Source organism: Suricata suricatta, chromosome 4, assembly GCF_006229205.1.
Source record: "Suricata suricatta isolate VVHF042 chromosome 4, meerkat_22Aug2017_6uvM2_HiC, whole genome shotgun sequence".
Taxonomy (NCBI): domain Eukaryota; kingdom Metazoa; phylum Chordata; class Mammalia; order Carnivora; family Herpestidae; genus Suricata; species Suricata suricatta.
The window spans coordinates 149875236-149898686 of record NC_043703.1 but is presented as its reverse complement, the minus strand read 5'-3'; the positions used below and the strand labels follow the sequence as shown (position 1 = coordinate 149898686).

Sequence of the window (23451 nt, the reverse complement as noted above, 5' to 3'; positions counted from 1 at the left end):
AAAGATATCCAAAGAGGATTTTCATTTTTATGAATAAAGGCTAAAAGCGAAAGTTGTGTTCAGTGTGTGTCTGGCAGTGGGCAGGTCCAGGGGCAGCATGTGCCTGGAGGAGGGAGAGTGGCTCCAGCAAGCTCCTTCCCCCGGAACCACGTTTCACATCAAGCCACCAGAGCTCTGACCTGTGTCTGCAAGCATCTGGGCTTTACCTGGATTTATTTTGGGCATCTCCTAGCAAGATGTGTCCTAAAGTATCTGAAAGGTTTAAGCGAGGTTATTTTTTGGGTCTGGGAACACTCAAAACATTTTCCATACAAAATAAAGTAATTCCTTCTTTGCTTTACACGGTTTCAGCTTATGAAAGGTTTTATAGGAATGCTCTACTTTTGGATAGTGAGTGGGGGGAACCTGAAGTTCCTAGGAGCTAACAAAAGACCTCACACAATGAAGGGACATGATCAGGTCTGCACTGTAGGTCATGTATTCTGGCTACAATGGCAGGGAGAGACGGGAGCAGTCAAAGTGTGTTGGCAACATGACGAGGGACACACGTGTTATTGCCCACTAGGTGGTTCTGCTCTGGCGTCATTAAATCCATTGTCTGAATGTGGACAAGGGAGACTCCTCTGACAAAGACACTGGTCTTCACTACAATAACCTTATGGCTTAACCAATATTTAAAGGAACAGTTAAAACAATACTTTAAAGAGCAAAGTATGTAGATAGTACACCAGGGAGTCAGTTACGAACAACTAAACTTTGAGTTGCAGACTTAACTCTGAATTACTTCATAGAGATTTTTCTGGGTGTCACTTGAGGTTTTAGTTTTCAAACCTGGAGAGGATCTGTGGCTCAAAGGCTGCTCACTTCTTCTTCTTCCCATTCTCCTGTGTTTTGCTCATGACATCCATTTCCAGGTACTCCAAAGCCCCTAAAACCAAAATTCATTTTGCCATGGCTCTTAGCAGCGTATGAAGTCCTCTCTGTGGCTGGAGGACAGAGAACTGGCGGCTGCCCGGTTCTTTCCCCTGGATATCGGCATTTCCACAGCTCTGCCATGCTGCAACCCCACCAGCGGAGGGGGATGACTCTGGCCAGCAATACCTGCCTGCAGGCATTAATTACCTGCCAACAGGGCTAATAACTTTAGGTCCTCTCTAAAGCACACCCTATCCTTATCCATAGGATCGTTTAAATTATATCCAGGAAATAGTGTACAGAACAGTCATCATGCCCAGTAGTTCGGCACTGCCTCAGAGTATGAAACAGTGCTGAGAAATCTCGATGTGCTGTCTTGGGCCCGTGTCCAGCATGTGTTCCTCTGCCCCAGTGCACTCTCTTGCCAGAAGATTCTCGAATGCCAAGAAAGGCACTCTGGGAGCCCTCACACTGGCACAAGCTGGAGGATAAACTAGAGGGACAGCAAGGCAGAAAGGGCTCCCCAGGGTCTCTGACAAGGAGACTGCTGTGTTCTGCCTCACATTTCAAAGACTATTTCTATGGAGAGCTTAGCATTTACTTTTTAGTGAGGGAATTACAACTTGAAGTGTCTCTGCTGAAAAGTCCAGCTTCATGAGCTGGGAAACAGCATCCTGTCCCTCATGCATGACGGTGTAGACAGTTGAGCTGGAATAATACGCATGGATTACAGAGGCCTTATACCTACTTCAGGGTATCCAGAGACAAGTCTTGTCCAAGTAGTTAATCTACCCAGGGTATGTATGGGGAGCCTTGACACAAAGTGTGCAAGATAGCATTAACAGTGAGGACTCCAGATTTCCCACAGGTTCATCTAATTTTATTTCTCAATCCTCCATGACCAGTAAGCATTTAGAGTGGGCTGTATTTCGTTAAATCTCTAAGTAATGGTGGGTTAAGGTCTTTTTGTTTGGGTATTTTGAAAGTTCTTCTTTAGACTATATTCCCTGAAGGGTGGCCTTCTATGAAAATCTTGGCTTACAAGTAAAACATGTGGTTATTCTGATGCCTTTACATACATTGGCTCAAGATACTTTCTGTCCCTATAGATTATAAGTCACAGGCAATAGATCTGGACAGAAGACTCTGCATCTGTAACCCTAAACAGGAAACAGGAAAAGTATGGGGTGTGTGGAGGTACTAGTGGGGGTGGGGGGAGACAGGTGAAGCAGAAAGAAAGAAGGAGCTGGACACCAAAGCATAGTGGTTAAGAGTGTGTACTATTATAATACCAACGTGTCAAACCAATAACCATCACAACATACAATAATGAACTGCTAAAAACTGAGAATAACATGCTAAGCTCTGTACTCACTGAATCCTTGCAACAAAACTCTGAGGAAGGTATTTTATCCTCATTTTATAGAAAAGGAAACAGGCATAGTGAGATTAAGCTGTTTAAATTCAAACAATTAGTGGGTTGTAAAGATGGGGTATAAATCCAGAGACAACATTCCTAATCTGTACCCTTTGCTACTAGTTACAATTAACAGTGGACTGACCCATGTTATGAAGACACAAAACCTAAAGAAGGGTGGTCTTCAACTGGCCATGAAAACCGAGTGTGATGATCAAGCGCAGGAGCAAACCCCACCACCTTCCCCTCCAGCCTCCTCCAAGTCTGTAGGTCTGGGCTCTGCATGTCACGGGTGTGATAACCGTTGGGACATGGCTGGAGTTGTTACTAAGAATCTCAAGTTATCAGCAGGATGTTTGAATTCAAAGGTTTGTAAGAAGATCAATTATTTCATGTAGTTTTATCCCTTCCTGGCACTGGCTTTGGTATGCATGAATGTTGATAAAAGTACACATTATTGAATGAAAATTATTCCGGGTTTCCAAACTGCTGTCATGTTAAGTAATCCATTTCTCTATGAAATGCAAAATTTAATTCTCCCAGTGTTTGTATATTTTGACTTCTCAGCACTGCGCTTTTTGCTTTTCCCCACGTGTGTTCTGCAGTCAGGTGGAATTATGGTTACCGGAGTGTCTATGCTCACAGACGTATTTTCCGTAAACATTTCAGCGTGCCCTAAGGAGCTGTGTCCCTGCGAATTGTTGCAGTTTGCTACCATCGAGAAGCCACATTTGTCTTTTCTCATGTGGGTGTTTTTTCCTCCCACTTTTTGCTGTGGAAACTAACAGATTCAAAGCAGTCTCACCAAAAATGACTCTAACCCTATTTCCCATCTGGCACTGGCTAAGGGGCTGAGATTTACAAGTGAGTAAATCTCACTTCTGAAGGAGCTGCTGCCAGACTAGGGAAGGACACAGCCATGTCCACACTGGCCCTTAAACACAACAGGCAGAGAGAGGTGCGAGGTGCTGCTGGAGCCCAAAGCAGGAAAACCTGGATTCTGCCTGAAGGAGTCAACAAAACTTTAAAAAATATTTGTTTATTTTTATTTTTTATATATTTATATTTATTTTTTATTTTAAGAGAGAGCGAGACGGTGAGCAGGGGAGGAGCAGAGAAGGAGAGAGGGAGAGAGGGAGAGAGTGAGCGAGCGTGAGCGAATCTTAAGCAGGTTCCATGCTCAGTGCAGAGCCTGACACAGGGCTCGATCCCTCAACCCTAGGATCCTGACCTGAGCTGAAATCAAGAGTCAGATGCTCAGCCGACTAAGCCACCCAGGTGTCCCAACCAACCTTTTTTTAGAACACATTTTGAGTTGTTGGCTTTTATGCATTACTAACAGAGGATTTAAGAACAAAAGAAATACTAGAAGCTGTCTTATGACCTAAGTTTATATATTTGATTTAGCTGATAGCAACCAGAAGTCACTTTCAATGAAATATCTTAAAATATTAAACATGAAAAAGGTCATAAAAATCTTTATCTGGTGGTGTAGACACACACACAGGAATACTATTCAGCCATAAAAAGGAAGGAAATCCTGCTGTTTGTGACAATATGAATGGACCTTGAAGACATTATGCTAAGTAAGTAAGTCAGAGAAAGACAAATACTGTATGATTTCATTCGTATGTGGAATCTAACAAAAAAAGGAACTCACAGGAACAGAGAGCAGAGTGGTAGTTGTCAGAGACGAGGTAGGGGGGCAGTGGGGAGTGGTGGAAGGATTGGGTAAAGGTGGTCAAAACGTACAAACTTCCAGCTATTAGTAAGCCCTGGGGGTTAATGCGTGGTGACTATAGTTAACAGGTTTTTACTGCGTATTTAAAAGTTGCTGAAACAGTAGACCTTAAAAGCTTTCATAACAAGAAATTTAAATCTGTAACTACGTGAGGTGGTTATGTTAACTAAACTTATTGTGGTAATTATTTTTCAATGTATACATGTATCAAATTCATTGTTGTACACCTTAAATTAATATAATGTTTTATGTCAATTATATCTCAATAAAACTGGAAAAAAAAATCTCTATTTGTATTACTTTTCTCTATTCAACAATCCAGAGGACTACTGGCATCACTTACTAATAAAAGCCAGTGTTTCATAGTCTTGGAATGTTCTTCTTTCTGTCTGCCTTCATTCATTCATTCATTTATCCATTTTATTAACCTTATGGATAAGCGGCATTTTAGAAGCTCCTTAGAATATAATTCACCATGCAGCCAAGTTTGGTATAAGCTAGTTCTTTGTGGAGTTAAACAAAGTGAACTTCCTCTCTTTAAGTAATCTTCGGGCAATCTGTTTCATGATACAGTGTAGCCCAGAGCAGTGGGTAAAACGTGTTTTGGGGCCATCAGCCTCAGAGTGAATGGGCTTCTCAGAATGCCTTCGTGTTCTATTATGGTAAAATAATGTGTGAAACTGCTCAAGCTCATTATGCAGTTGCAGGGAGAGAGCACGGTGCAGCGTGGAGAGCTTGGGCCCTGAGCCACACCTGTCTAGACTGGAGTTTTGGTTCTTCTATCTACTTGTGTTGTTACTTAGACGAGTTTCTTAGCCTCTGTGTGCCTGTTTCCTCCTCAGCAAAGTGGGGACAGAACAGCTACCTTGCAGGGTGGTAAGGATTAGAAAACAAAGCATATCAAGCACTTGACATATAGTGAGCACTCTTAATGGACAGGTGGTGTTTCACTGGTAATGACAATGAGGACAAGGGGCTCTCCTGTGGGGGCAAAACCTGCCTAGATTCTTCATTATAGTGAGAGTTGTGCTCAGGTCAGAGGAAAAATAGCCACAGGACCTTAGATTATAGCACACATGCACTCTCTCTCTCTCTACACACATACACACACACACACACACACACACACACACACACACACACAGTACTCCCTTGAAAAGATGGGGAAAGACATTATTAGTAGAAGATCCAAGATTAGTCAGCAAACAGAGAAGCACAACCCTGTCTTCAAGCTGCCACCCATGCTCAGCTCACTGAGTGGACTCTCAGCCACGTTTACTTATAAATGAGACCTGCAGACTACACTACAGTGCCACCTGGGTATTCGTGGTTGACCACCTTCCAAAACCGAGGACAGCACCAGTCTGAGACCGCACTTCCCCTCCTGGGAGGGCTCATGGAGGCAGCGGAGATAAGGCCCACTGCTTTCCTGGGTGCCGAATGAACAGGCTTTCCAGCACATTTACAAGCGGGTTTCTTTAGAAAGAGTACCCCGAGCTGGAGCCACAAGGCAGGGGAAACAGCCGCCCCGAGAAAGTAACCAAAGAGCAATGGGGTAGATGTTCAGGGAGGAGATGAGTTTTCTCCACCGTGCTCTGAGAGGTCAAAACACTTATGTCATTCCTACTTTCTCCACGTTTTCTTTCCTTTTCAGAAATAACTGCCACCCAACAGGTGTGGGTTTGTTTTTTGTTTTTATTTTGTTTTTAATCAAAGAAGCAAAAGATCAGATACGGGGCAGCCAGTTGCTTACCAAGGGGTCAAATTAGTACTCCTACACATTTAGGTACTTCCCAGTGAGATCTCCCTGTCCTGCCTTTGTTTCCCTGTTTTCACCCCCCTCCAGCTTTCCGGGGCTCAGGGTACTGTCTCTTTTGTACTGTATCCAACCTTTGGGGAGAGTCCAGGACAGGCTGCTTGCTGCTCATTCCCTCCCCCAAATCGAACTGGCACCCGTGAAGAAGACCTGTCCTGTAACATAAACCTCTTCATTTCAGTTATTTAAAAATCATATTCCTCTTGGGAACATGATAGTCTTAAAGCTTTACAATTTCATTGCAGTCTTTCTGAGCAACCTTTTTTTTTTTTAAAGGACCCCCCCCCTTTTTTTTAAAGGAACTTGAAGAGTTGCTAAAAAAAAGGGAGGCAGTTTAGGAAATTCGTTTTACAATTTGCCTTGTTTCCTTTCTTTCTTTTATCCAGAATTGGCTGAACTAAAGACTAAGAAGAGTGGCTGAGGACGGGGTGACAGCACGGGGCCCTCTCCCTTCTGCGGGTACCTCGAGGAGCAGTGGGGAGCCCAGCCGCCAGAGTAGGAGGCGGAGGGCTGGCGGGTTACTGACCAGACGTCTCTCCAGTGGGTGGAATGACTGTGCATCAAAAGGCTTGCAGAGTGGGGCCCCTCCTTTCCATGTCACTCAAGCATAAAAAGGGCCAGAACCCACTCACTCCCAAATGGAAGGCACTGGACCAGCCAGTGATGAGCTTTGTCTCTTTCTTACCTGGGACTCGAGTAAGGAGCCGACCTGAGGCATCAATTTCCCTCTGGTGAGGCTACAGAGTATGAGGCATTGGGAACACATTTATCCTCGTGTTTGTGTTTCTCCCTGGTCATATGCTTCAGGAAACTGCAGATGTGCTGACGGGTCCTGTTTAACTAACCGAAAGAAATGGCCAAGCTCATCTGAATTTTCTGCACGAGGGTATTGGCCCAAGTCCTGGTAAAGATCAAGTGCTCCTGTGCGTTCCTTTGCCACTATTTGTTCCTGCACAACATTTCCCTCAGGCGTCTCAAGGGGAGCAGTGGCTGGGAGCTAGAACGGGATTGGCCGTTCCAGGGTCTTTTGGCTATATATTTAATATTACCAACACCTTTAACTACAGAATGAAAATATCTAGGAAGAAGTGTGGGGGGGGGGGAGGAGAAGTTAAGCAAATAGTCTTTTTACAGCACTCAGAGGCACATCTAGGGTATAACTAACTTCAAAATAATAGTAATAAACTTCTAGTTGAATACTTAGTGCATGCCAGATTCTCTTAAAAGGTCTTTATATGAATTATTATAGCATTGTATTTTTGAAACAAATGTATGATACTAGATGCTATTACTAAACCATTTTATTGATGGGAAAAGGAGGCAGAATGAGGTCAAGTAACTTAACCAAGGTCACGTACGTGAGCAAGCTGCGGAGCTGGGGTTTGAACCCCAGGCCGGGACTCTGCTCCCCAGTGCATACCCACCCCTTTCAATTACCCTTCACTTGAGAATTCAGGTGTGCTCACACACGTACCATGAAGCTCTCAAGGTCAAAATGATGAGATAAAAACAAACCTATGTATTTCCAGCATGATTATGACATTCTGAACAGGCTTCAAGTGAAACAGGCAGAACTAACACAATTGGTTTCAGACCGAGGCGTGGCGGAAGGCGGTCCTGGTTAGCTGGTCCAGGCAGCACTTCCCATGCTCCACTGAGCAGGATATGTGCATGTCTGAAGGATTTGCATGCCCAAATCTGCAAACAACTGCACAGAGTTTGTTCCCAAAGGCAACAAGCACCTCTGGGCTCAGGTGGGCTAAGCAGGATGGGGAAAAAGCCATAGCGGAGAGGTTCCTGTTCCTGAGGACACTGCCTCTTTCCCCAAACCACACTGTCACCCTGGCCTGCCCTCTGGGTGCAGGGGTGGCCTTTCTACTGCTGCCTGCCTTTGTCAGAAAGTTGCATCTCGCGTGTTCTTGCCAGGAACAGTTTTAGACCCCTGCGGACCGACAGTGATGCTCAGATTCGGTCTGGCAGTAGCACACACCAGCTGTTTCCATACACCTAGGCCAGAGATGGTCACGGCAGTTTAGAATTTCCCTCCTAAGTGAGTTTTAAATGAAAACTTCAAGTTTCTAAACCAAAGCCTAATTCACTTTTCTGTGAATGAGACGTACATTCCCTTACAGTTTAGAACAATGACAGAACACGGGAATGCTGACCTCCTATTTGCCTCAGACACACAGGTGCCTCATAAAGCAGAATATACCCCAGGGGTTCCCCTAAAGAATTGAGACGGGGTGGTGAAAATGTATGGTTGATTCTCTTCCTTGGGCTTATTTCTATTCTGGCTCTCGTTCCTGTCCCTCCCCCTCCGCTCCCATCTTCTCCATTAGCTCCTCTGCCTCCTCCCAACCTTCTGATGTCTTTTCTCCACGTACTACTTCCCACTCTACTAGTATCCAAGCTCATGGCTTCAACTCTATCTTCATCATTTCCAAATCAAAGTTCAGCCCGGACTACCATTCTGAGCTTCATACCCATATGGCCAGCTACCTGCCAGACACGTGTCCACTTGGGCATCTCACAGGTACCTCAATCAAAGTACCCAAATGAACTACTCTTTCAACTATCTGCCCCGACTTGCTGACCCTCCTCCTTCTGTATCTTGTCACCAATCTCAATGCAGAGAAATCATCTGAGATTCTTCCATCTCCATTCTCTCATGTCCTGTTAGTACTAACTGCTGCTGCTTCTTCTTTTTTTTTTGATAGAGTCAAAACTTTAATCAGTGAACCAACATGCACACATGAAGGGCATCTTTATGCTAGCCCAGAGCAACACAGGTCAGTAGTTACAGAGTCTGCTCCCAAGTACTAAGTGCTTCTGATTCTACTTCCCAAATCTTCCCTATCTTATCACCTCTCTGCCCCTATCCCACTGCCTGAGTCCTTGTAAAAGCCTTCTGAATGATCTCCCTACCTCAAATTTCATTCTTCTCCCATATTTTCCATAGACACCGCCCCCCCCGCCATAATCCCTCTCATTTGTCAATCAGCCACATTCCTAGGGCTGACTGGTGTGAACTGGTAGCTCTCAACTGGCTGGCTGTTCACAGATGGCACGTGTCTGATGGGTCAGTGGCTGTGTCACATGGTTGTCAAACATTTTGAAAATCACCCTTTGCCTAAACCCTTCAATGGCGCCCTAGCAGCTCAAAAAGAATCTAGTCTTTTTAGTGTAACATCTGTGGCTTCTGCTTCTCAGGCCAGAGAGCAAACCGCAGCACCATGCTGCCTAACCAGTGTCTCCAAGACACGGCTCCCCACTGGGGTCTGTGGGTCCATGTGGGTTTGTGTCGAAGTGGTGGCAGTGGGGAGGAGTAAAGTACACTTGCTTGGGAAATAGATGACATTTTTATTTTTGCTAACCTCTAACTAAATTTAGTATTTCCTTCAATTATGTACGTATACAGGCAATAAATGATAGTAGAATGAGTAACACCTATACTTTGTCACCTATAGACTTATTGGAAATTTTCAAATCACAGTAAACTTGTTGAAGATAACTGAAAAGTTATTTATGCTCATTGCTACAAATTTACCCTGGGTGGCTCAGTCGGTTAAGTGTCCAACTCTTGATTTTGGCTCAGGTCATGACCTCACAGTTTCTAAGACTGGGCTGTGCATCAGGCTCCTTGCTATCGATGTCAGTGCAGAGACTACTTAAGATTTTTCTCTTCCTTTCTCTCTGCCCCTCCCCCACTCATGCACACACACACACACACACACACACACACACACTCAAAATAAGTAAATATTTTCAATATTAATTCTGACTATTATATCTCATTAATGTGTTAATAAAGGTACACATACTCTATATCACAAATTTGTTAAGTATTTTGATAAATGTTACTTCAGTATAATTGCTTTTGTGTAGTAATTTCATGTACTTAAATTATTTTGCATAAGGGTCCATACACGAGAGAGCCAACAAGCCACACGGCAAAGGGAAGGCTTCGATTCTCTCCCCTGGAGGCTTCCCCATCCATCCATCCAGTGCACTTTTGTGGATTACTCAGAAGGTATCATGCACTGTGCTGATCTTAGAGATACTGAGAAAAACATAGTTCCCGACCTGCAGGTGAAGGAAAGGGCAAACCCGAATGCTTAAATACTCTGTGATAAATGTAATATTATAATTTTACACAGGGAACTGGGAAAGGGACACCTAACCCAAACCAGAGGCTGGGGAAGGCCTCCTGGAGATGACAATGGAGACAGGTTTTAAAGGACAGATAGGATCCAGAGGTGCCTGGGTGGCTCAGCTGGTTAAGTGTCCGACTCTTGACTTTGGCTCAGGTCATGATCTCACGTTTCATGGGATTGAGTCTCACATAAGGCTCTGCACTGACAGCATGGAACCTTCTTGGGATTCTCTCTCTCCCTCTTTCTTGCCTCTCTCTCTCAAAATAAATAAATAAATTTTATTTTTTTAAAAAAAGTTTATTTATTTTGAGAGAGAACAGCAGCTTGAGCAGGGGAGGGGCAGTAACAGAATCCCAAGCAGGCTTCGTGTTGTCAGCATAAAGCTAGATGTGAGGCTTGAACTCACGAATCCTCATGGATCATGATATCCTGACCTGAGCCGAAATCAAGAATCAGACACTCTACTGACTGAGCTACCCAGATGCCTCTAAATAAATAAACTTTAAGGGCAGATAGGATTCAGTCAGGTGAAGAAAGAACACAACCTATGATCCCATAGGCCACAGTAGTCTTTTGGCAACAACTATGAGTCTGGTATATTTGCTTCAGAAAAGGGAAGTCATTTTATGTAGTATTAAAGCATTGCTAATAGACATAACTGTCTATATACATACTGTATATAAAGTTTCCAGACCTGGGAGGAAGGAAGGAAGGCAGGCAGGCAGGCAATCAGCCCAGCAGATTTTTCATAGTTAAAAACGTCCATTTTCCTCAAGAAGATAAAAAGTTCTCTTCATGTGGACAATGGAAATCCAGTGGTAGAAAATTTGAATTTAGAATCAAAGCCTGGTGATTGTGGTATGATAGTTTTCTAGGAGATGAGAAAGAATCCGAAAGCCATCCACATGATGTAGCAGAGAGACTATATTTAGACTAACTTTCTTGTGGCTTCCTGACTGGATGGCGCAAAGATGCATTTTTTAGAACTGTTTTAAAATTAGTGGAATATTTGAGACACACTGAACGATCTTTGCTATAAAATATATGGCTCAAAAAGTCTTCGCACTGGACAAGTCCTGGATAGGTATGAAGTGTCTGAACGCCTATGTTTGGGCTGAAATGGGACAGGGCATCTTTGACTAGAGTGTCTAAAAAGGGACATGTCTAGTCTTGGAAATCGGTTTTCAAGCTGAACTACTTATCAGGGCTGTATGTAAGCCAAAGGCAATGCCACCATCTCCCTAAGAGTATGTGCCTTTTCAAGTTTTCTTCTTTTCTTAAGCAAGACTGAGACATATGTTGATTCAACTTTTACCAATATTAAATTACAGCATGTTTCCGCTTTTTTCATTACAGAAAAAAAAAAGTTGCGATAAACTTCCTGTCTCTCTGTACCTCGGTTTACTTAGGAATTGCAACTGTATTATTTTGGTGGAGAGATCAAACTTAGCCGGTACAAACGATGATCAACTAACTGCAAGGTAGTTTTGCATCATTAAACTAAACAATGCCTTACTCTCCCAAATTCCACAAGGATATTCAATGCTATCTTAAAAACAAAACAATTTTCTGTAGTTGGAAAAGTTTATTCCTGTGACTGTGTTAATGTTAATATTAGCCTTGAAATGCCTGCCATCTACCATTATACTCCCATATTTCTCTCCTGAAGGTTTCAGTAAACGTATAGTCCTCACACAGTTACCATGAGCAGACTTCGATCTGGGAATGATTACACTTGCAGATGGATTTAACTTAGGACAGGAATGAGTTAGCACCTTCTTTTGACTCTTTCGGAGCACAACATACAAATGGAATCCAGAAATGATGAGTCTTTTACAGCAGCTGGCTCCCACAGGTGGTAAGCTGGGCTTTGACACATGATGGGTCTAGTCATTCAGCAGGTGTGAATTTTGGAAGTGAGCATCTGCCAGTCTTATTATTAACTGGGAACTGAGTTGTTTTTATGAACTTCTAGCCTTGAGAACTTAAATGCGTTTTTGAAGCAAATTTACTTATAATTTAGCTGAAAAATAAAATACTGTTTTTCTTGTGTTTTTACATCCTTCGATGACTGGAAACAGCTGAAAGGCCTGGAGAGAGTGTCCTTCTGAGGCCCCAACCCTCCCCATCCAGCTAGTGGGGGCTTCCTTCTGGCCTCAAAATCTCAATCTCTAGCCAGACGCTATTTTAGAAAAAGATGACCACTATGGCCGTGAAGACAAACAGATTTTCACAAGTCTTCTCTCTGAGTGAAGCTACTATTCTGAGAATATTTTTTTAAAGAACATATATACATTTCATGCTTTATGATAATTGTATTGGGAGATTCTAGACATATGAATTAACACTGTGGCAAGTTTAAGTCAAATGTCTCAAAGATTATAAAGACATTCTGACCCCAGCGGGAGGATATCTAAGACTTTACTTGTAGACTGTAAGCTCCTGGGCCCTGTGTGCTGGCCACTCAGCAGGGCTCGCTGCATTATGCCCAGCAGATGCCACAGTTTAGGACTGGCTGTAAAGCTCTGGGTTAGCACAGTCCAACAGAAATATAGAGGCACTGATATAATTTAAAATTTTCTAGTAACTGCATTAAAAACTATAAAGGAATGGGTGAAATTACTTTTAATAATCTGTTTTATTTGACTCAATAGTCTAAAGTATTATCATTTCAATATGTAATAGATATAAAGGTATTAATGAAATATTTTATCTACTTGGGTCCTAAAGTTTCTGAAATCCAATGTGTCTGTTGCACTCACAGTACATCTCCTTTCAGACCAGCCACGGATAACCACACGTGGCCGGCGGATCTCCTACTGAGACAGTGCAGCTCTACCCCATTCAGCACGGACAGGCAGACAAGTGCCACGGGAGTACCAGGGCCACCTAAATTCAAGGTATTGAGACATATTCTAGGCCACGGCACCCTCACAGTTTTGGAGACTGGTGCTTCCAAATGTGTTTGCGTAAGACTCTAGGTAATCTGCAGCAGTAACTCCCAAGTGCTAAACATTTCAATCTTTGCCTTTCTGCATCTGCTTGTATAGAAATCTGGTCTTGGTGTCAGAGCTGGACACGCCTACTCTAATGGGCTGAGGAATAAAGAAAGACAGGCCGAGTCAACAGGTCATAGTGATGTCAGTTCTTGCCCAGAGTCTCACTCACATGGTAATAGAACTCATTTATTCTATAAATTTTATTGAGAGTCTTCTCAGTAGGAGGCCCTAGAGAGAAGCATTGATTCTGAAAGAAAAAAAAAAAACCTAACAAAAACAGGTGGTAAACTATATATAAGTATATATTTAAGTATGTAGTCAGCTTTACTTCCTTCCTATGCAGCTTTCAGAACTGCTTTACTTTAACCAGAAGTGGAGCTCTGTATGAATCTACAAGCCCTTGCAGTCTTACTGACTCTGACCAGTTCTAGCCCTACATGCTCAGTACATTTTGCTGCCCATCTACTTACTGCTTTGCAGCATTAAAGTCATCACCTTAGATAAATGTGTCCTTATGGTTTTGTTGTCTCTCTCCACCAACTTCATCATTTCTTGGGCTCCAAGGTACGCAGCATTAGCTACATTAAAAAAAAAAAAAAGAGTCAAACACTTGGAATATATAGAGCAAACACACATGTCAAGTTCACTGTATTGAATTCCTGTTCCCCTTTTCCTTTCAGCACACACCATCTGATGTGAGAGATCACTGAGGCCACGAGAAGCACACGCGTGTGTCAGGCAACGTGCATGGCCTCTGGGAGCAAGAGCACGTCCTACAAAAGAGGCTGCTCTTCTCCTCCCCTGCCTTTCTCAACAGCAATCCACAGCAGCATGATGGCCTGACGTCAGACACTGCAGCGGATGGTGTGTGCTGTACCTGATCCGCGTGTTTTTACAATTTAAGGATTAGAAGCACAGACTTTCACAGATAAATCATATATACCAGGAAAACTGCATGCAGTTACTAATGTGAAACTATCCTGACCTTTTTTGTAAAATTAAAGATACAACTAAAAGGGTTTAAAGTAGGTTTAAAGGCTAAGCATTTTATTTTATTTTTTAAAGAAAGCCCAATGGCATTCAAATATTTTATTTATTTTTGATACAGAGAGAGACAGAGCATGAGAGGGGGAGAGGCAGAGAGAGAAGGAAACACAGAACCGGAAGCAGGCTCCAGGTTCTGAGCTAGCGGTCAGCACAGAGCCTGATGTGGGGCTCGAACCCACGAATGTGAGATCTGACCTAAGCTGAAGTTGGAGGCTTAACCGACTGAGCCACCCAGGCACCCCTAGGCGAAGCATTTTAAAATTTTTATGTTTTTTACTTATATTTGAGAGACAGAGAGAGACAGCGCAAGCAGGGGAGGGTCAAAGAGAGAGGGAGACACAGAATCCGAAGACAGGCTTTAGGTTCTGAGCTAGCTGTCAGCACAGGGCCCAATGTGCGGCTCGAACCCATGAACCATGAGATCATGACCTGAGCCGAAGCTGGACGCTTAACTGATTAAGCCACTCATTTTAAATGACGGTTAGTCCCATTGTAGTGACTGCATAATGAGCAAAATTGACCCTCTCACATACCTGAGAAAGAGGAAGAAAATGAGAAACAATATGAATTTACATGGCTTTCTTGTACTACTATGAAAATTTTCATTTGATGCTGTGTCCTTTTCATTTGGTATTATTATTGTCACTTAGCCTTTTTTTTTTTTTCTTTTTTTGGCCATCATTGTCTGGTATATATGTCCTTTTCTTTATTTTCAATCTTTTCTCGTCTTAAGTAGAATCATATGTAGAGGGGCGCCTGGGTGGCTCAGTCGGTTAAGCGTCGGCTTCGGCTCAGGTCATAATCTCATGATTGTGGGTTCGAGCCCCACGTCGGGCTCTGTGCTGACAGCTAGCTCAAGAGCCAGCTAGCTCAGAGCCTGAAGCCTGCTTCGGATTCTATATCTCCCTTTCTCTCTGACCCTCCCCTGCTAGTGCTGTCTCTCTGTCTCTCAAAAATAAATAAAAAACATAAAAAAAATCATATGTAGACTTCCTTAAAAACACAATTTGAAGGTATCTCTTAAATAAAGGACTTAACATAGTCACATCTATTGATCTAAAAGATACTTTGGTCTGACTCCAATCATCCTGTTTTGCATATACTTTACTTTCTTGTGATTTCTAACTCTTCTTTCCACATCTTTTCATGTGAATGATGTGTTTTCTTTTCCTGTTTATTTATTTAAAGTTTATTTATTCATTTAAGTAATCTCCACACTCAGCGTGGGGCTTGAACTCACAATCTCGAGATCAAGAGTTGTATGCTCTTCCAACTGAGCCACAGGCGCCCCTTTACTATCTTTAAAAAATTTCTTTTCACTAAAAGTCTGAGCGTATACATTCTGTTTTTATTCACTGAATGGTTAGCTGTACCTAAAGTTTTGTAAAACATATTTTTTTCTATTGTAGTCTAGAATCAATCAGTGCCTATAACCTCTCCTTCCAAAAAGGTGACTCTTAGCATCCCTGCACCTTCCTCATGCCTTCCTTCTACCGTGTCTCTTCTTGGGAGCTGTGGGTAATAAACTCTTATTCTAAAGGCAGTTGTCTTCCATGTCTGTGATCTTGTCATAGCTGATTAAAACACATTCTGGGCGCATTTTCAACGAGGAGGCAGAGCTGGTATGGGGAGGTCAGGTTTTTTAGGGCAGAGTACTGGAGGGAGAGAGCTGCTGAAGGAGGGGTGGGGAACAAGCTCCAGAGATCTGCAGAAGGTTCTTCTTCAGCTCCAGCGATGTACTGATTGGCACTATCATGTGAGGCACCTCCAGAAGCTGGGGAACCACTTGAAAGGATTTAGATGGAACAGTGCCCAAACTGGAAGTAGTTACTGTTCCTACCAGTCTTGTAGAAAAATCTTGTAATTAATGGTGTATCAGGGCGCCTGGGTGGCCTATTCGGTTCAATGTTCGACTTTGGCTCAGGTCATGATCTCATGATTCACGAGGCTGCATCGGGCTCTGTGCTGACAGCTCAGAGCCTGGAGCCTGCTTCAGGTTCTGTGTCTCCCTCTGTCTCTGCCCCTCCCTGGGCTCGTGTTCTGTCTCCCTCTCAAAAATAAAAGGAAAATAAACAAAAAATGGTGTATCAACTAACAAACCTGGAAAGGTTTTTGCCTTGGTAGTGGGGTGAAATTGGCCCTAAACTAAATGCTGTTCTGCAACCAACTAACAAAGCTTAAAAGCAAGAACAGAAAGGATCCAACTATTTCTAAGTAACAACTGTCCCATAGCAAAGCTTAAGAACATCTCCCTAGATACAAAAATACCCAGCATCCAACAAAGTAAAATTAACAATGTAAAGCATCCCATAAAAAGCTATTAAGTATATAAGGCAGGAAAACACAACCCAAGAAAAAAATTAATAAAAACGGACCCAAAAATGACAAAGATAATAAAATTGCTAAACATTCAAGAAATGGTGCTGGGAAAACTGGATACACACATGCAAAAGGATGAGTTGGAGCACTACCTCAGACCATACACAACACTAATTAAAAATGGATCACAGTCCTAAATTTAACAACTTAATCTATAAAACTCTTAAAAGGAAACATAAGAATAAATCTTTATGATCTCAGATTAGGCAATGGGTTCTAAGATACAACACTAATAGCACAAATGAGAAAAGGGAAAATAAACTGGTTTTCATAAAAATTAACACTGTTTGTGCTTTAAAGGACACTGTCAAGAAAGTGAAAAGACAATCCACAGAATGAAAGAAAACTGTACGTCTAATAAGGATCTAGTATCCAGAATACATAAAGAACTCTTACAATTTAACAATAAAAAGACAAAAAGTTGATTAAAATGTGCAAAATATTTAAACAGACATTACTCTAAAGAAGATGTACAAATGGCCAATAAACATGTAAACACATGCTCAACATCATTAGCCATCAGTGAAATGCAATCAAAACTATGAGATATCACATCATACATCACTACTAGGATGCTGCAAGAAAAAAGACAAAACGAAAGCCAGTGTTGACAGGGATGCTGAGAAACTGAATCCCTCATACATTGTGGGTAGCATTGTCAACTGGCACAGGCACTGTGGAAACAGTTGGACAATTCCTCAAAATGTTAACTATGGAGTTACTGCACACATCCAGCTTTTGCAATTGTAGGTGTAAACAAACCCAAGAGAACTGAAAACAGAAGTCCACACAAAACTTTGCGTGAATGCATATAGCAGCATTGTTTGTGATAGCTAAAAAGTATAAACAATCTGCATGGCCATCAAATGAAAAATGGAAAATAAACATATGATACTGCCATACAATGGAATATTATTGAGCAACAATGAAGTACTAATATATGCTACAACATGAATGAACCCTGGACACATCATGCTAAATGAAAGAAATAAGTCACAAAAGGCTACATATTATATAATTCCTTTTATAATTAAATGTGCATTGTAGGCAAATACATTAAGAAAGTAGATTGTGGTTGTCAGGAACTGGGGGAGGGGAAAAAGTGAAGTGATGGGCACGGGGCTTTGTTTGAGGTGACGAAAATATTCTAAAGTCAGACAGTTTTCATGGTTGTACTACTCTTAAGAATATACTAAAAAAACCCCCACTGAATTGTGCACTTTAAAGGAGTATGTTTTATGGCATTTTAATTATATCAAAATTAACCTATTTAAAAAAATTGGTTTTTGCAGATATTGAAAGTTTATAACCTATATCATGTATTTGAGAAGTGAGAAATATTGAACATGTCAAATAGAACAATGGAAGATATAAAGACTCATATCAAACTTCTACAGATGAAAAAAACACTGGATGGGATAGGAGTATAGCAGACATCACACAAAAAAAATCAGTGAACTGAAGACAGCAATATAAACTATCCAAAACAAAACACAGAGAGACAGAAAATGGGGGAGAGCGGGGAGGGGGAAGAACAGAACATCAGTGAACCACAAGTGAACTTCAAAGTGGTGTCATATACCAAGTGACTGGAGTCTTTGAAGGAGGGAGATACAGAAAAAAATATCTGAAAAAATATTAAAATATTAAAACCATAAATCCACAAATCCAAGAAGTTCAAAGAATCCCAAAGGATGAGAACCATGAAGAAAACGATATTAAAATACCTAATGAATTACTTCAAACTAGTGATAAAGAGAAAATCTTAAAAGTAGATAGAAAAGAATGAAACACAATTGATCCTTGATCAACATGGGTTTGAATTGTGTGGGTCCACTTATAAATGGATTCTTTTTGATAAATACAGGACAGTACTGTAAATATATTTTCTCTTCCTTATGATTTTTTCTCTAGCTTACTTTATTGTAAGAATATAGTATATAATATACAAAATATGTGTTAGCTGACTGTTACCTGTAAGGCTTCTGCTCCACAGGCTACAAATAGTTAAATTTTGGAGGAGTCAAAAGTTATATACAGATTTTTGACTGCATGGGGGTGGGGTGGGTGCCCCTCTTGCCCATATTGTTTAAGGGTCAACTGTATTACTTATAGAGGAACCAAGACATAAAATGACAGATTTCTTCTTGAAATGATGTAACTAGGAGACAGTAGAGGAACATTTGTAAAGTAGTGAAGGAGAAAAAAAGCCTCGCCAATCTAGAATTTTATAGTTAATGAAAATAGCTTTCAGACATACAAAAACTGAAAGAATTAACTACCAGTGAAACCAGAAGAAGTGTTATGAGACATACTTGAGGTAAAAAGATGATACATGATGGAGATTGTGTCCACACAAGGAAGTGAACATCAGACGGGGTGCCTGGGTGGCTCAGCTGGCTAAGTGTCCAACTCTTGATTTTAGCTCAGGTCATGATCTTAGAATTTGTGAGCTCAGCCCTATACCAGCACAGAGCCTGCTTGGGATTCTCGCTCTCTCTCTTTTTTCAAAAATAAAAAAATAAAAAAAGAGAAATAGTAATTATGTGGGTAAACTTAAAATACAATTATTCTGTTATTTATATATTTTTATAAGACAATTGACTGTTTAGAGAGAAAATAGCAATACCATATCAAAGTAATATATGACAACAATATCACAAATGCTAGGAGGGAGAAAAGGCTTACTGTAGTTAAGCTTCTTATGGCATACTTCAAGTGGCATGTCATTTGAAGACTGTAAAAGTTAAAAATGTTCATTGCAAATCCTAAAGCAACCGCTGAAACAGCAAAACAAAGAATGACTAATAAGCCCGTGAAGGAGATAAAACATCCAATTAATTCATAGGAGGGTAGAAAAAAGCAAAAATGGAACAAAGAACATAGGAGACAAATAGAAAATATATATCAAGATTAAAGATTTAAGCCTAGCCCTATTCATAATTACATTAAATATAAATTATCTTGACATTGAAATCAAAAGGTAGAGTGAGTAAGAAAGCAAGATTCAACTATTTGCTGCCAATAAGAAATGGATCTTAATATAAAGACATAAATAAGCTAAAAGTTAAAAAACAGAAAAAGATAAATCATGCTAACATTAGTCAAAAGAAAAGTGGAATGGCTATATTAGTGTCAGACAAAATGGATTTCAGAGCCAAGAATATTACCAGAGATAAAGAGGGTGATTTTGTAGTGATAAAGGGTCAATTCATCAGGAATATATAAAAGTCCTAGACATTCATGTACTTGGTGTCATTGAACTTCAAAGTATGTGAAGTAAAAACTAACAAATATAAAAAAAACCTGACAAATCCATAGAGTCAGAGATTTCAATACTCATCTTCTAATAATTAAATTTTTTAAGTTTGTCTAGTTATTCAGAGAATCCCACACTAACAGTGTGGAGCCTGATGGAGGGCTTGAACATATAAACTGCAAGATCATGACCTACGATGAAACCTGACTGAGCCACCCAGGCGCCCTGACATCTTCTATAAACCTTTTTTTTATTTATTTATTTTTTAAACAGAGAGACAGAGCACAAGCTGGGGAGAGGCAGAGAGAGAGAAAGAGACACAGAATCCAAAGTAGGCCACAGAGCCTGACGCAGGGCTGGAACTCATGGGCTGTGAGATCACGGCCTGAGCCAATGTTAGAACCTTAACTGACTGAGCCACCCAGGTGCCCTGACATCTTCTAATGATTGATAGAACAGTTAGGAAAATCAGTAAGGATATAGAAAATGACACCATCAATCAACCTGACAGAAGTGACATCCACAGAACACTCTATCCAACAAGAACAGAATCTACCTTCTTTTTAAGTATCCACAGAGCATTTCTCAAGTTAAGCCATATCCTGGTCCATAAACCATGTATCAATCCATTTAAACAAAATCATACAAAATATATTCTCTGGCCATAATGGAACCAAATTAGAAATAAATAACAGAAAGATATCTGGAAAATCTCCAAATATCTAGAAATGAAGTAACACATTTCTAAATAACCCCTGGGTCAAAGAAGAAATCTAAAGGGAAATAAAAGAGTATTGTGAAGTGAATAAAAAGAAAAACACAACTTATCAAAATTTGTGGGGCATGACCACAGCAGTATTTAGAGAGCAGTTTATAAAGCACCAAAGCCCTATTTTATAAATGGAAAAAGATCTCAAATAAATGACCTCTGTTCCACCATAAGAAACTAGAAAAAGAAAATTAACTTGAAAGTAGGCAGAATTAACAAGAATGTTCAGAGCAGAAATTAATTGAATAGAAGCTAGAAAAAACAATTGAGAAAATAAATAACCCCAAGAATAAGTACAGTAAAATTGAAAAACCTTTAGCCTAAAGACTGATCAGGAAAAAACATGCAGGATGACATGAGACATAAAACATTACCAAATATCAGGAGAGAGACGTGACATCCTCTAGATTTTACAGACACCAAAAGGATAAGCAAGGTAATTCTGTAAACAGCTTTATGCAAAGAAATTCAACAACTTAGATAAAAACGAATACAATCTACAACAAAGATAAAAAATTTTTAGCTTACTTGAAAACAAATAGATAACCTGAAAAGTCTTATATGAAAGAAATTAAATGTAATTTAAAGCCTTTTCACAAAGAAAACTCCAGGGCATGAGCACGTCATTGGTCCACTCTACCAAATGTTTAAGGAAGAAACAAGAGTGACCTTACATAAACTCTTCTGGAAATGACTACCCACATATGAATACTGGATTTCCGACAGAGGTAGCATTGAAGAGCAGCAGAAAATAGGTGGTCTGTGGCAGGCAGCATTCTAAGATGAAACAAATAATCCTTGCCCTCCTGGAACCCCTTTCCTTTTGAGTGTGGGTGGAATCTGTAAATCTGATGACATATTACCTCCATGGCTAAGGTTATGTTATAGAGCAGAGATGACTTTAAGGCTGAGTGATCTGGTGGGTCTAACCTAATCATATAAGTCCTTCAAAATCTGAGTTTTCCTCTGGCTGGTGGAGAAGAAGAGGAAGTGAGAGGTTCAATGTGCTGCCAGGATTAGAAGTGCTACTGCTGGTCTGAAGACGGAGCATGTAGAAAGCAATGGAGCGTGACCTCTAGGAGCTGAGAGGGACCCCTGGCTCACAGAGAGCAAGAGCATGGGGACCTCAGTCATAAAGCCACATAAACTGGACTTTGCCAACAACCTGAATGAGCTCTGAAGTGGATTTCTGGGTGCGGGGCCATCAGGGAGGTGTCTGAGATCCAGGCAATGGTGACTGTTGAGCTGAGTGGGAGCTTTCGGATAACTCAGATAATTTGGATAATTTCGGATAATTTTGGGAGCTTTCAGATAATTCATGGAGGTAAAAACATTTGTTTTAATCACTTTTCTATAGTGTCATTCCTCAATGAGAAACAACTTAAAAATGTGAATAACTTGGTAAGGAATTTTATATTTCTAAAAGTAAAATTTTTATCAGGGAATGTATCTCACCCTACCTTTATTTTTATTTTTTTTCTGATAATTTCTGACCTAAATATACTTCTTTTTCTTTTTTAAGAAAGTAACATACCAGTTTCCTTTCCAGTAATTGCTCCAAGGAAGCCATTTTTTTCATTCCTCAGAAATGCTCGTAACACAACACAGTGGTCAGAAATAATAATACCAAATGGACATGTAATTTCCTAAGGGGAAAACACATTTCTCTTGGCAATGACTATCCACAGCATTCCTGGAAACCCAGCAGAATTCAGAGTTTAAAGCACCACAGTGAAGGAAATATCCAGGAGCAGGAGTAATGGAAAGAAAAACATGAAGGAAAGAATGATTTTGGAGAGTGTGAGTTGTTTACTGTTTTTCCATTACAAATCTAAATACAGGTGTAAAAAAACTCGCCAAGGAGTCTGATACTCTATTTTATTAGCTACCATCTTCTGAACCTGCTTAGTGTTGGAGTGTCACCATGGGCCTTCATGTTGCAGGAGACTGGCTAATGGAACAAAAGGCGTGGGGGCCGGCGCGACGTGCATCTCCCAGGCGTCACTAAGCTCTTCCAATTACATGTAATACATGACAGAAGACTGCCTTCTGCTGACCTCAGTCACCTGTACTGATGTGATTTTTCATCTTTCTGGAGAAATCCCAACTTATCTTCAAGTCCAAATTCATTTGTGTTCTCTTCCCTTCCTTACCGAGGTAGAACTGATTTCTCCTTTATCGGTACCACTCATGCCCTGTGGCTGTTCTGATGATGGCCCTAATGGTGACGTATTGAAATTCTTCCATGCTGGAAGTTAACTTAAAGGCAGGAGCTATATTTCATTTATTACTCTCTCCAATGCTTATCTGAGTATTTGCTTCATGGTTGCTAAATGAAATGGGAAGGGACTGAGCTGGTGTTGGATACTTTGGGTGGGGAAGGGAGGTGGGAGGAAAAACCTGCTGCCTTCCTTGAAGTGGTGCAAGAGGTGACGTCACAATGGAGGCCAGAAGTGGAGGCAGAAGCTTACTGGCACCGGTGAGTCAGTGGGGAGTTACTGGTATAAGGCTGGGACAAATCACTCCAGGTGGGGGGACAGTCTAAGAGCTTCTGCTGAGACGGACTGAGAAGTATAAATACTGGTCTCAACAGTGGGGGACAGAGCAGCGGGAGGTAAGCCCATCATTAATGATACAATACGAAGTTTGGGGGAGATGCATACATAGTTGTCTGAACTAGAGCTAGGGCACTGGAAGCAAAGTTGTTTTGCTGTTGCGGTTGCAGGGGTAGGAGGCCCTGTGCCACTAGTAAGGCTCCAGAGTAGAATGCCCCGGTTTGTTTAGTGCTGCCATTATGCTGGTTACTGTAACTATCCACTTAGTCTGCAAATAGATCGTCTTATTTCTAGGACACTAAGTTCACCAAAGTGAAAAACACAACTGAAGATGTATTTTTTAGAAAAAATAATACAGCTTTGGAGAGTGGCAGATTATACAGGTTTATACACACACACA

The 23451-nt window shown here is 41.1% G+C and overlaps 1 protein-coding gene and 1 long non-coding RNA gene across 9 annotated transcripts in view; one reads left to right on the top strand and one right to left on the bottom strand.

Moving 5' to 3' along the window:
* The window catches only part of LDAH (lipid droplet associated hydrolase), a 101330-nt gene that overhangs the window by 3250 nt on the left and 74629 nt on the right, over nt 1-23451 (bottom strand). For 4 of the 8 annotated variants that reach the window (XR_003908038.1, XM_029938231.1, XM_029938233.1 and 1 more), the window contains one exon: nt 13538-13620. Coding sequence is in view for 5 of the 8 variants with exons in the window: in XM_029938231.1 (XP_029794091.1) it covers nt 13538-13620 (83 nt within the window). In the remaining 3 variants the exon portion in view is untranslated. Of the gene's footprint in view, nt 1-867; nt 929-9604; nt 9973-13512; nt 13621-23451 lie in introns of those variants that run through there. The other 4 variants (XR_003908040.1, XM_029938235.1, XR_003908039.1 and 1 more) reach the window with 4 other exon arrangements.
* Nucleotides 22999-23451, top strand: part of LOC115290297 — a 16657-nt gene continuing 16204 nt past the window's right edge. The window contains exon 1 of the long non-coding RNA XR_003908041.1: nt 22999-23110. This is a non-coding gene — a long non-coding RNA (uncharacterized LOC115290297). The remainder of the gene's footprint in view (nt 23111-23451) is intronic.